Here is a 12,989-nt window from a genome sequence, read left to right as displayed (position 1 = left end):
AACATGGCGTCGTTGGAAGAAGCACCCGTCTCGGTTAGTTTTGTTTTTAGTTCCTACTATTACATTTTTATACTTATCCATCTTTGACCACCCGTGTTGAATGCGTTTAGGTATGAGATGTTGTCGGGGCAATAGCTTATGTTTTTAGGAAAAGATTGTCACTGCAAAAGAGTGTCACAAGTCATGCCCCTGGAGGTTGTTTACATCTGAACATCGAAGTCGTGCCGATGATTACGAACGTGCGCTAGATATAACATCAATTTTGGGGGTAAAATGTGTTTAAATTTGTCATTTGCACTTCATATGAAGAACAATTATGGCTCATAAACTTCTTCATGGCGAACGTTCATGATGTTCGTAATCATCGGCACGACTTCGATGTTCAGATGTAAACAACCTCCAGAGGCATGACTTGTGACACTCATTTGCAGTGACAATCTTTTCCTAAAAACATAAGCTATTGCCCCGACAACACCTCAAAACTAAACGCATTCAACACTTGTGGTCAAAGATGGATAAGTACGAAAATGTAATAGTGGGAACTAAAAACAAAACTAACCGAGACGGGTGCTTCTTCCAACGACGCCATGTTTTGCTGCGTGAGTTTCCGCTCGCGACCGAAAAATCTCCGAAGATGGCCGAACGTGTTTCCAGTATCACCGACATTGCTTCCGATAGGGGCGATGTGTTTCTGTTATTACCGCTAAACTACCGACAGTTTGCAATTGTTTCGCGAGTGGCCTGCGTTTGTTTACATTTGAGATGCTATTCCTTCAAATTGCTGTAATTCCTTCAATTACTTAAGGGGTCCTGTCTCAGACACATAATTTTGTTTCGTTTTCATTAAATTTCAGGGCTGAGGAGTTCAATCTTGTGTCCATTCTATAGTCGCATGACATCATCCTATTGTTCCTTGTAGAGCAATGTACACAGTCAACAAGCCACACACAACCAGTCGGATCCTCCACGTGTCGACGCCCAGTATGCTGTAGGCATCGTTCTCATCTTTCTCTGTGTCCTTTGGTAGATGAGCATCCAGCTCTACACTGCCTGGCTTGCCTGTGACAACAGAAACCACGCCTATCAGAACGGCACTGAGTTCAGTTTCAGCAATATTCCACCTACATGACGCCGATCTGTAAATAATCGAGTAGGGGCCTGACAATCCAGTGATCAACAGCATGAGCGTCGATCTACGCAATTGGGAACCGATGACATGTCAACCGTGTCAGTGAGCCTGACCACCCGACCCGCTAGTCGCCTATCACGACTAGCGTGGGTTACTGTCAGTCAGCTCTAACCGGATCTTCACGGGGCGTCTCTCTAACCAGTGTACATATAGCTGGTTCTTCAAATGAAACTTTAAGTGAGTGAGTGAGTGAGTGAGTTTAGTTTTACGCCGCACTCAGCAATATTACAGCTATATGGCGGCGGTCTGTAAATAATCGAGTCTGGACCAGACAATCCAGTGATCAACAACATGAGCATCGATCTGCGCAATTGGGAACCGATGACATGCGTCAACCAAGTCAGCCAGCCTGACCACCCGATCCCGTTAGTCGCCTCTTACGACAAGCTGAGTCGCCTTTTATGGCAAGCATGGGTTGCTGAAGGCCTATTCTACCCCGGGACCTTCACGGGTCCTTTAAGTTAAACGTTACTGGGGCATTTGATTATTAGAAGTCTCGAAGTAATACACAGTGCATTAGAGGTCCATAAGTGGCGCTAAATGTCATGAATCGGAAGCAAACCTGTAACCTGAACTCTCAATAATCGGATCCTGGTGCATATAAAGTGAATAACCCTGCCTACCACAATTTAGACGACTAGGGGACCGATGTGTATGATTATATGAACATAGATTTAATCGAATCTATGAACAAAGCAAACAAATTAAATAATAATATAATAATATTTCATAATACAAAAATATAACGAGGGCAGTAAAAGCCATGTTCCGATATTGTGTCCAGTGTTTTTATCAGTTGTATGCTGAAGTTAAGAGGTCCAGAAAGGATAGAAATAGTGTTCAGTTTTAACCAATTCGTTGTTGCGTGGTTTACATACCCATAGGGCCGCCATTACAACCGCTGTGACCACAGATGCACCACACTTCCAGGTAGAAAGGGTAACACCCTACTTTAGGCAGGGGGTTCGGTAGGAAGGGCTGGTTGTCCGTACATCCCCGATATATCACTGAAACATACAGACAATTAGCATACAGACTCTTGGCATTCCAGAAACAGGTGCGCGGCCTCAAAACAATGTACCACATGCTGGCTGGCAGGACTTAGATTTATCATTCCAGCACTATCACCAGGGGACAAATGTAATACGCTCTCTGCCTGATATTCGACAATGAGGTGATAAAACACGGGTGCTCGTAGTCAATACATTTTTCAATATCTTAGAGGGATAGAGGGATAGAGCCATAGCACCATCATAAGTCCAGATCACGAGGATCAACAAAACACACGTGCATACACGTGGATGTGACAGTTACATAATGTTTAACACGTCAAAACCCATTTGACTACGCGAAGACGCATGGGAAGCAGATTGTAGTGAGTGACTTAGTGTGAGTTTAGTTTACGGAGGCTTTAGCAACATTCAAGCAATATCACGTCAGGAGACAGCCACATGGAGAATTGAACCCGGGCCTTCAGCGTGATGACAGAACGCTTTTACCACTAGGCTACCACCGCCATCGAAGTGCAAATGGAGTGGCAGCCCCTATTTCTTCACGCACGTCAGGCGTAATATCTTATTCTGACTCGTAACACACGTATCCGATATTCTCAGAGAAACATCTTCTAGCCTTTGATTGTGACTGGTGGAGCCGGTGACGCGTGATACGCTTCCCTTTTTTGAGTGCGTTTAGTTTTACGCCGTTTTAAGCAATATTCCAGCAATATCACCAGAGGACGCCATGTGAGGAATGGAGCCCGGGTCCTAGATGTGACGAGCGAACGCCTCACCCACTAGGCCACCCCACCGCCCCCATACCATATGCAGCAGATACTGTTTGAAACATGACATAGTTCTGCACGTTCTTAAATATCCTCCTGTTAAAGGTTCGGGATAGAACTGGTCTTCAGCATCCCATTAAGTGACTAGTGAGTGGTCAGGCTTGCCCACTTGGTTGACACAAGTCATCGTGTCCGTATTAGGGAGATCGATGCTCGTGCTGTTGATCACTAGATTGTCTGGCCCAGACTCGATTATATACAGGCAGCAGCCATGAAGGTGGAATATTATGTAAGGCGTTCAAAAACGAACCAACGAACAAGTTTTAATAACAGTATTATGTTTGTATCGAAGTGTGGATATCTCGAGACGTACTAAGATTACATCGAAATTTCACTGTATTATGTATATGAGTGAATGCATTTGCTTACTTTAGAGTAGCTCTAAAGATAGCTTCAGTAATATATTGGTGTTCAAATTCGACTGGAATATGATGCGTATCTCAGACGTTCACAACATTTGTGAACTCCACATGCACAGGTATGGGGATGAAAAACCTCAGATACATTATCAGGGGGAAAGTTGGAATAAAGGAAAGAATGTATGAGGAAAGAAGACACGCATAGAGGTATACACAGGAAATAGTGGATACTTTCTTATGGGACTTGTCATCACAATAGTGGTTATCACAGCATTGTGGAGGTAAAATTCATTTGAGCGTATTGACAATCGTGTACATTAAAACACCTCTATATGATGAATAAGTATAATTTGAGTGAGTGAGTGAGTGTGGTTTTACGCCGCTTTTAGGAATATTCCAGCAATATAACCGAGGGACACCAGAAATGGGTTTCCGACATTGTACCCATGTGAGGAATCGAATCCGGGTCTTCGGTGTGACGAGCGAACACCTTAACCACTAGGTTTCGTCGCTGTAAGTTTGGAATCTCATATTCACCATAAATCACAGGAACTAGAATTCAAACCCAGCTGTGTGTGTGTAACGCAGACAACGAACATATTTATTCTAGTCCCGAGGCAGTGCTTGTATTCCTCTTGGTATTTAGGGGAATAAACCGGCTCCTGTATCCCAGGATTGTCTCTCTGAAACGAGTCCAAGCAAATTCGTCCCCAGTACGTCACACCTTTGTCCCTGTGGGAATCTGTAGCTCGGGTAGAGCGGGATCATCCTGAGTGAGTATGGTTTTATGCCGTTTCTGGAATATTACAGCAATATCACGGCGGTGGAATAATCTGGGTGACCGTGGAGTGTAACACTGTTCACTCACAGTCTGGGTTCTGGTCGTCTGTCCTGGTGTAGCAACTTCCGGTACAGTTGATCTTCCACGTCCACGGCCCCACAGAGCCGTTCTTGGGACAGTGCGGCTGGAACACTCCTTCTACTATGTTGAAACACTCATAACACACTATCTGGCCCTCAGCAGCATTGAACTCTGAAAAAAATAAATTGTAATTATTAAAACAATAACATATAGCATTTATTAACACAATATGATATTATAATTATACAAGCAACATGATATTATAAATAGTTATCAGTGTTGACGCATAACAGTAGTGGAAGTAGTGGCATTAGCAACAGTAGTAGTAGTAGTAGTAGTAGTAGCAGCAGCAGCAGCAATAGTAGTAGTAGTAATAGTAGTAGTAGTAGTAGCAGCAGCAGTAGTAGTAGTAGTAGTAGTAGCAGCAGCAGCAGCAGCAATAGTAGTAGTAGTAGTAGTAGCAAGTAGTAGTAGTAGTAGTAGTAGCAGCAGCAGCAGTAGTAGTAGTAGCAGCAGCAGCAGCAATAGTAGTAGTAGCAGCAGCAGCAGTAGTAGTAGTAGTAGTAGTAGCAGCAGCAGCAATAGTAGTAGTAGTAGTAGCAGCAGCAGCAATAGTAGTAGTAGTAGTAGTAGTAGTAGTAGCAGCAGCAGCAATAGTAGTAGTAGTAGTAGCAATAGTAGTAGTAGTAGTAGTAGCAACAGCAGTAGTAGTAGTAGTAGCAGCAGCAGCAGTAGTAGTAGTAGTAGCAGCAGCAGCAGCAGCAGCAGCAGTAGTAGTGGTGGTGGTGGTGGTGGTGGTGGTGTACTAGTAGTAGTAGTAGTTGTTGTTATTGTAGTAGTAGTAATAATAGTAGTGTGGTGGTGTCGATGTCAGTGGTCGTCGTCGTCGTAGTAGTAGTAGTAGCAGCAGTAGTAGTAGTAGCAGCAGCAGTAGCAGCAGTAGTAGTAGTAGTAGTAGCAACAGCAGCACTAGTAGTAGCAGTAGTAGTAGTAGCAGCAGCAGCACTAGTAGTAGCAGTAGTAGTAGCAACAGCAGCACTAGTAGTAGTAGTAGTAGTAGCAGCAGCAGCAGCAGTTGTAGTAGTAGTAGTAGTAGTAGCAGCAGCAGCAGCAGCAGTAGCAGCAGCGGCAGCAGTAGTAGTAGTAGTAGTAGCAACAGCAGCACTAGTAGTAGGAGTAGTAGTAGTAGCAGCAGCACTAGTAGTAGCAGTAGTAGTAGTAGTAGTAGCAGCAGCAGTAGTAGTAGTAGTAGCAGCAGCAGCAGCAGTTGTAGTAGTAGTAGTAGTAGTAGTAGTAGCTGTAGTATACGTGGTAGTGATAGTAGCAGATCGAGTACAGCATACATGTATATGTATAGTTCGTCATCGGATTGCCTACAATGTGTGAAGCCCATTACGGTGTAAGGCGTGTGTCTATATGTTATGATCAAATCACCAGCAGTGTAGGTCTGTAGTTTATGATCAAATCACCAGCAGTGTAGGTCTGTAGTTTATGATCAAATCACCAGCAGTGTAGGTCTGTAGTTTATGATCAAATCACCAGCAGTGTAGGTCTGTAGTTTATGATCAAATCACCAGCAGTGTAGGTCTGTAGTTTATGATCAAATCACCAGCAGTGTAGGTCTGTAGTTTATGATCAAATCACCAGCAGTGTAGGTCTGTAGTTTATGATCAAATCACCAGCAGTGTAGGTCTGTAGTTTATGATCAAATCACCAGCAGTGTAGGTCTGTAGTTTATGATCAAATCACCAGCAGTGTAGGTCTGTAGTTTATGATCAAATCACCAGCAGTGTAGGTCTGTAGTTTATGATCAAATCACCAGCAGTGTAGGTCTGTAGTTTATGATCAAATCACCAGCAGTGTAGGTCTGTAGTTTATGATCAAATCACCAGCAGTGTAGGTCTGTAGTTTATGATCAAATCACCAGCAGTGTAGGTCTGTAGTTTATGATCAAATCACCAGCAGTGTAGGTCTGTAGTTTATGATCAAATCACCAGCAGTGTAGGTCTGTAGTTTATGATCAAATCACCAGCAGTGTAGGTCTGTAGTTTATGATCAAATCACCAGCAGCATCAACGTGTGTAGATCACTACTTTGTGTATTGATAGTAAAGTGCACAGAGCGTGACATGTTAAAAGTGTGAGTGAAATACGAGCCATACTCCATTACACTCAAAACACACACACACTCTGACTTTGTTACAATTCACGTTTAAAGTTCACATGTGAAAGAATGGATCTAAACACCAACGATGTAGACAACCTCTGTCAGAACTGATACTCCGACAACTTAAATGTACTTCGAAGATGTCCCCAGTGGTGTTTTTTTCACTCCTATACACGTCTCTGCATTTGCCAACAGTTTGACAAGACGAACATGAACGCCCAGTGTCCCGTCATCTATGTATGTATCAGGTCAACAGTCCACAAGGATGTACAGCAGGTCGCACTCCCGCCATTGTCTGGCGTACGTTCTTCCGCACGCCTGTTTGCGGTGTCAACAAAGCCTCACAGGGAGATCACCGGCATTGACATTAATGGTGTACTCCAAGTGTATGGGCTCACTGGGGACGATCCTCTCACCCTGTCTGTAGGTGATGTGTTTCTTGGTGCTTCGGGGAAGTGGGGTAGCCTAGTGGTTAAAGCGTTTTCTCGTCCTGCCGAAGACCTGGGTTCGATTCCTCGCATGAGTACAATGTGTGAAGCATATTACTGGGGTCCCGCGCCGATATTGCTGGAATATTGCTAAAAGCGGAGTAAAACCAAGCTCGTTCACTCACTCACTTTTGACGGTACGACTGCCTTCCGTCTTGTGGCCACACTGCCATCTTGGACAGCGGAAGTTCAGAGGATTGTTAAAGATATAACCTAGTACTTATTGTTACCCTGGCAGTGAGGTGGAATCAGAACATTACTTTTTAATATATTAGAGGAACAGGTACATAGCACCATCATAAGTCCAGACCTCGAGGATCAGTCAAACACACGTGGCAGCATACACGTGGCTATATCAGTTCCATAACCCTTAACACAACCTCAAAGCCCATTTGGTGACGCATGTGAAACACACTGTAGTGAGTGAGTTTAGTTTTACGGATCTTTTAGCAATATTCCAGCATTATCACGACAGCAGAACTCAAACTACCACATCAAATGCTTTGGAGAAATCAGGGTATAGCCGCTGGAACAGTCCAAACTCTTGGGACATTCACTCTTATGCTCACTTTTTATTGATGTGCTCTTTGAAGGTTGAAGGGTCATGGAGAGTTCTACCTCACATGTCGCTATATTTGATCACGAAAGATCGGTAAGAATCAGAAACGGGTTTTCCACATTAAGTGAGGAGAACTGAACCCAGAACTTCATAATGATGAGGGAAGACTTTACCCGAAAATCCTTTTAGCAGATTAGTGAGTGACCGAAATTCTTTAACGCCGCGTTTTAAGCAATATCCCGACTATATCTTGGGCGGGATGTAGCTGATTAAACATAATCTTAGCAGCTGCGGACTGAAAACTCGACTTCAGATGAAACAAGGTGACACTGAAACAGTTTGCTTGACAGTGCTGTACGCAAAGTGTTTGTTTGTTTGTTTGTTTGTCTGTCTGTCTATTTGTTATTGTTCATTCTCAGAACCCACCAAAGGAACTATGAATGAAGAAAACATTTTCCGGTTATTCGAGTTTCGAAGTGTATGAATCAGAGGAAAGTTGTTCACATATAGAAATATAATTTATCGCAATATGTCATGAAATATTCTTTCAAAATACGCGGATGACGTCAATTCCGACAACAGAATTACCTGTAACAGTTCATACAACACGGCCCTGACCAGTCTAGTTCCTCTGATTACATATCTATGTTCAGGGCGTCACAGTAATTCCTTGGGCCGGGGCTGTGTATTTTGCAATTTACACTAAGAACGTTTCCTGGTTATCAGACATAAATAGCATACATTACAAAGATACAGTCTTCACTTCTTCCGCCATTACTGTACAACCGAAAATAGATTTCAAAAGACATTAAAAGAATTCCGTGACCTCCGTGAATTAACTCGTAGTTATTTGTGTGCTGACATTGTGAAATCCCTTCCTGAACTTATCGGATGCGTATGGCAACATTTAATTAAAGGAGGACACTACACCCTGAAATCAGTTCCATCAGTTCTCATTTTGCATATATATCGTATCGCGATACCATGTTCATCGCATCGATAACACCTTCCAGTATATAACACCTTCCAGTATATAACGAATCGTTCTGTATCCGCCTTGCCCACCTATTAATATCTAAGGAAATGTTCTTTCAGATTCGGGTGACCTGTTAGTATGAGACGTCACTAATCACAGAGTTGTCTCCCTTGACTATGCCAGGATCCAATGATCTCTAGTTTGACGCATAGTTTGTGATTATTTACAAATGAACACTATACTCATATTAACGCTATGCTTCGACTTAGATTTTGCTCACATCATGTTATCAAACAGTGTTAAATGACTTCTTAAAATACCTTTCAAAGAGACAGTCAGTCAGACTGAACCACTCACTCGTGAAAGATTTATCATGACCATGTAATCAATATGTCCTTTGTGAATATTGTGGCGTGCTATGCTCATCGCGACATTTCGAAAATCTCAAACCGATTATGATAACTCGTGTTTTCCAGCACTCCATCCGCTATTTTTCAACACTGCTAGTGCTTTTCAGCACTGGCCAAACACGCATTTATCACACCTAATTTTCTTCAATCCTTAAAAAATGATTGAAACAAATATGCCGTCTGTTTATTATATCGTCAGAACGAATGAATTCCTACTCTTGACATCCCCAGATTCCTTTTAATGTAATGGGGAAAAAACAACTGTGAACATTAATAGAAATGGACGTCTAAAAGTACAATGAACTCACAGAAACAAGAACACATTCATTCATGAAATAACAACTAAATGTCATGTCGACCTAAGGAAGCATTCGTTGTACGAGGTGATGGTATTGGGTGATTGGCTGGTTTATTGACATCTGACGATCTATGACAGGTCCCACCAACTTGCCATATCTCTTCAGTCGAATTTTTCACTACTGATTTTTACTCCGTGAAAATCCTTCGAGGTTACCTGTCAAGTTCCAGCACCGAGGTGTTAATCCATGGCTCTCTCACTTCCGATACATTGCCAATGAGGCTATTCTGACAATGGTTCTGTTTCCCTGTCAGCTGCTGTTATTTATTAAACGCCCTACACTGGCTGTCTGGCTGCCTGACACGTTCACATACAAACATGTTCCCGTTGGCTGTTACATAAAATTTTGATGTTTAATGCCGGTTTATAATGTATGGCGAAAAAGCTCTGAAGTAACATGGCGACGGTTATTGATCAGTAGACATGCGCCCTCGCTGACAGGAAGTGGCTCAAAGGTTATTGGTGTCGTACACTCATCCACCGGATGTTAGAGCGGGATAATGCTATGGCATTTTCGAAGGTCATATTTTTCAGTCTATAAACAATCAGTTTCTGTTTAAGATAAGCGATGAGGTCAATTACAGAAAAGGTTTTCTTTCTCGTGAATTTCTCGTATAAGGTGATTATACAATGGTTACGTACAAGGACAAGTTGTTGATCGTAAAAATTAATTGTATGTTGTGGTGACAGTGCAATAGCATATAGGTTGTGTATCGACGACATACTACAACATTGCATTTGTATTAGTGGCCCTTTTTAAAAGCGCCTGTTTCCACACATTTATGCACGCTCAAAACGTAACAAGTTATTACCCCGGATAATTCAAGCTGCCTCTTAGGAGCTAGACGGGTTTTGTCACATGACATCCCACCGGGTACCCATTTTCTCATGGGTGAACAGATTCAGTTTTGAACAAACTCAATTGAAGAGGTGAGACCACATATACCTCATGTTCTTCGTTGCTGGGCAGGAGCGACGCCCTAGAAACTCTCAACAGTCAAGTTGCCAAACACGACCAGTCATCCACAACTCTCGTTGTGTAACTTCATCGTTGTGTAACTTCAACTACTTTGTGACCTGAGTTCTGCAGGAACACATACCACCAAGTCGTAAAATGTGATCATAACGCTACACAGCACCACATTGTATAGTGTTGCTTGGGCACGTGTACAGTGATCTACAGTGAAAAGTATACAATACTGCTTTTTCACATTCTACAACTCTACATTAAGACTAAAGAATGTCGCATTTTGTCACACTACTGTTCTCTGCCTAGTCAACACTATTTACTGAAAACAATATTCTATGTTGTCATTTTGACACGCAGCAACGCTGTTCAATGTGAAAATATACCATGTTGTCATTTTACGGAACTGTCCCTTCTACGAAGATACGATTTAGCCATGGTACGTGCACATGTATATTTATAGTAAAAGTGTGTAATGTTACGTTGACAAGCTACAACATTTTTGTATAATCAAACAAAGTTGATATCTGACATGTACAACTATGGTTACTGAAAATGTTGGTATTTTGTCATGTTGCAACACGCTGTTTACTGACATGATATACACTCTTCTTGGTCTAACATACCTTAGTAGTAGTAGTAGTAGTAGTAGTAGTAGTAGTAGTAGTAGTAGTAGTAGTAGTAGTAGTAGTGGTGGTGGTAGTAGTTGTTATTGTAGTAGTAGTAGTAATAATAATAATGGTGGTGGTGGTGTCCATGTCAGTGGTGGTGGTGGTGGTGGTGGTGGTGGTAGTGGTAGTAGTAGTAGTAAGTAATAATAGCAGCAGCAGTAGTAATAGCAATGAGCAGCAGCAGCAGCAGCAGCAGCAGCAGCAGTAGTAGTAGTAGTAGTAGTAGTAGTAGTAGTAGTAGTAAGCGACTAACGGGACACGTGCTATCGTATCTCAGTTGCATACATGGATGCTCAATCTGGATCACTGGATTGTCTGGTCCAGACTCGATCATTTAAAGAGCGGCCGTTAAACAACAAACAAGCCAACATGACAGATGTAGAACAGTAGAAATCGGAAGCAACAGTTCCATGTCTAATATCGTCAGTAACAACGAGAATCGACATTCGTAACTACTCGTGTCGTTCCGGCAAGTCGGAGTGTAGGTCACGGAAAGAGCCGAGTAGTTACGATTGGGGGACCAAGTCAGATCTCAGGAGGATAATAATTCGTAGTGACTAGCGTAAACGTCATCGTGGTCAATAATCCAGCCCTCAAATGAACAACGCAATGTTCTGGCGACGATCTGAGACTCTGAGGTTGGGCAGTGCTAGTGTTTTGACATGCTGGAAGCAGTCTCGGATTTTTTTCCCTGTGAATTCATGATCCGGCGGCGTCACCTCAAAGTAAGATAAAAACTCAAGTCGATTTATCATATTTGTGAGGGACTTTATCGGATTTGTTCAACCAGGTCAGGGATCGAGGGGGTTTGCCTCAGAGGAGACTAAACTGTGTGCCGGCCAAATTACTCCAATCCCCAGCTCCCCAACCTCGCCCTCTTCACAAACACGGGATCTGCTGGGATTACAGAAACATCATGGCGAGCTGTTCGTCGTGGAATTTGCCGCCTTTTGGCACATTTGGGGCTGATTTGAAATATGAAACAAGTCACTGTTTTCATTTTTCAAGTTATGTTAGTCGCATGTTGCAAATAGTGTAAATATGAATGGTTCGTTAATCAGTACAGACAGTTGAGGGACAACAAAGTCGCAAAGGAATTATGGGAAACGTGTTCGTTGTGACAGTCATGCGCAATGACCACAACGAACACAAGTCAGCAACGTTAATCTTTGTCAGCAATGCCGTATATTGTGAAATCAAGCTAGTTGCAGAAAAATATTATTTTTATCACGCAGCGATTGGTAACGCGAACATGTGAAAAGTCATGTCTCTTGAGCAGTTTAACTAGCAGGATACTGTTTATGTATTTATTAAATCAAACTACGAATAGAATATTTTAAAAAATTAAATTTTAATTAGCTTTATGGTAACAGACTGGGTGAAATTATAAGCACAAACACGGCATAAATGTGCAGGATCTGATTCGGGAGTCCGTTAATCCACCTAATCCGAGGCTTGTGAAGAGTTGAAAAGGCTTTTACATTTCTCAAAAGAATTCGACATCTGACAACTTTTCCAAAATACATTGTCGCGGAAATTCATTCTGCACGTGTGGCACCTGACATGATGTGATTGTTAAAACAACAAAACAAATCATAATAATACTCATGCCGAAAACAGAAAATCTTCTAAATCATATTTCACAACGAATTGGTCAGAGACTCCTGTCGTGTCACTTCAAGCAACTACTTGCTGACGCGGAGGGCAATGAAGCCGTAAGTGAATGCTATGTAAGAGCCATGATAGTAGTACTTACCATCAGAGGTGGCGGGTATCACGGCAAACGTCAGCAGAACTAAGACAACTGTAGAGAACGTCGTGGTAAGATGAGCACTGGTCGCCATATCAACAGTGACTGATAGCTCGCCGTAGCATATCCGCATCCTTGAACACACGGCATTAGATGTTTGACAAAGATCATCAGTCTGTTTACGCTTTCTTGTTCGAGTGACGGTGAGAGTATATTTGCATTGGTTTGGTTAACATTGTATCCAAGTCAAAAATAGATCGTTGTGCACTGTTTACACGTCAACAACAACAATCAAAGGTTGGTCTCCGATTGCAAAGGAGTGATCCTGTTTAATTTGTTGATTTAGGATTTACGCCACAGTTGCCTTGGGGTTTGTCAAATTTAAAGCAGTGTG

The 12,989-nt window shown here is 42.4% G+C and overlaps 1 protein-coding gene across 1 annotated transcript; it reads right to left on the bottom strand.

Annotated features, from left to right (window-relative positions):
• Nucleotides 1-898: 898 nt before the first annotated feature.
• Nucleotides 899-12,728, bottom strand: LOC137271612 (uncharacterized). The gene is made up of 4 exons (XM_067804052.1): nucleotides 12,602-12,728; nucleotides 4,257-4,421; nucleotides 2,068-2,196; nucleotides 899-1,059 (listed from the first exon to the last, which is right to left on the bottom strand). The coding sequence occupies exons 1-4, from the start codon at nucleotides 12,726-12,728 to the stop codon at nucleotides 899-901; spliced, it is 582 nt and encodes a 193-aa protein (XP_067660153.1).
• Between the last annotated feature and the right edge of the window lie 261 nt (nucleotides 12,729-12,989).

The sequence above is a fragment of the Haliotis asinina genome, chromosome 2 (genome assembly GCF_037392515.1).
Source record: "Haliotis asinina isolate JCU_RB_2024 chromosome 2, JCU_Hal_asi_v2, whole genome shotgun sequence".
Lineage (NCBI taxonomy): Eukaryota > Metazoa > Mollusca > Gastropoda > Lepetellida > Haliotidae > Haliotis > Haliotis asinina.
Note: the sequence above shows the minus strand (reverse complement) of the source record. Positions and strands in the feature narration are given on the sequence as shown.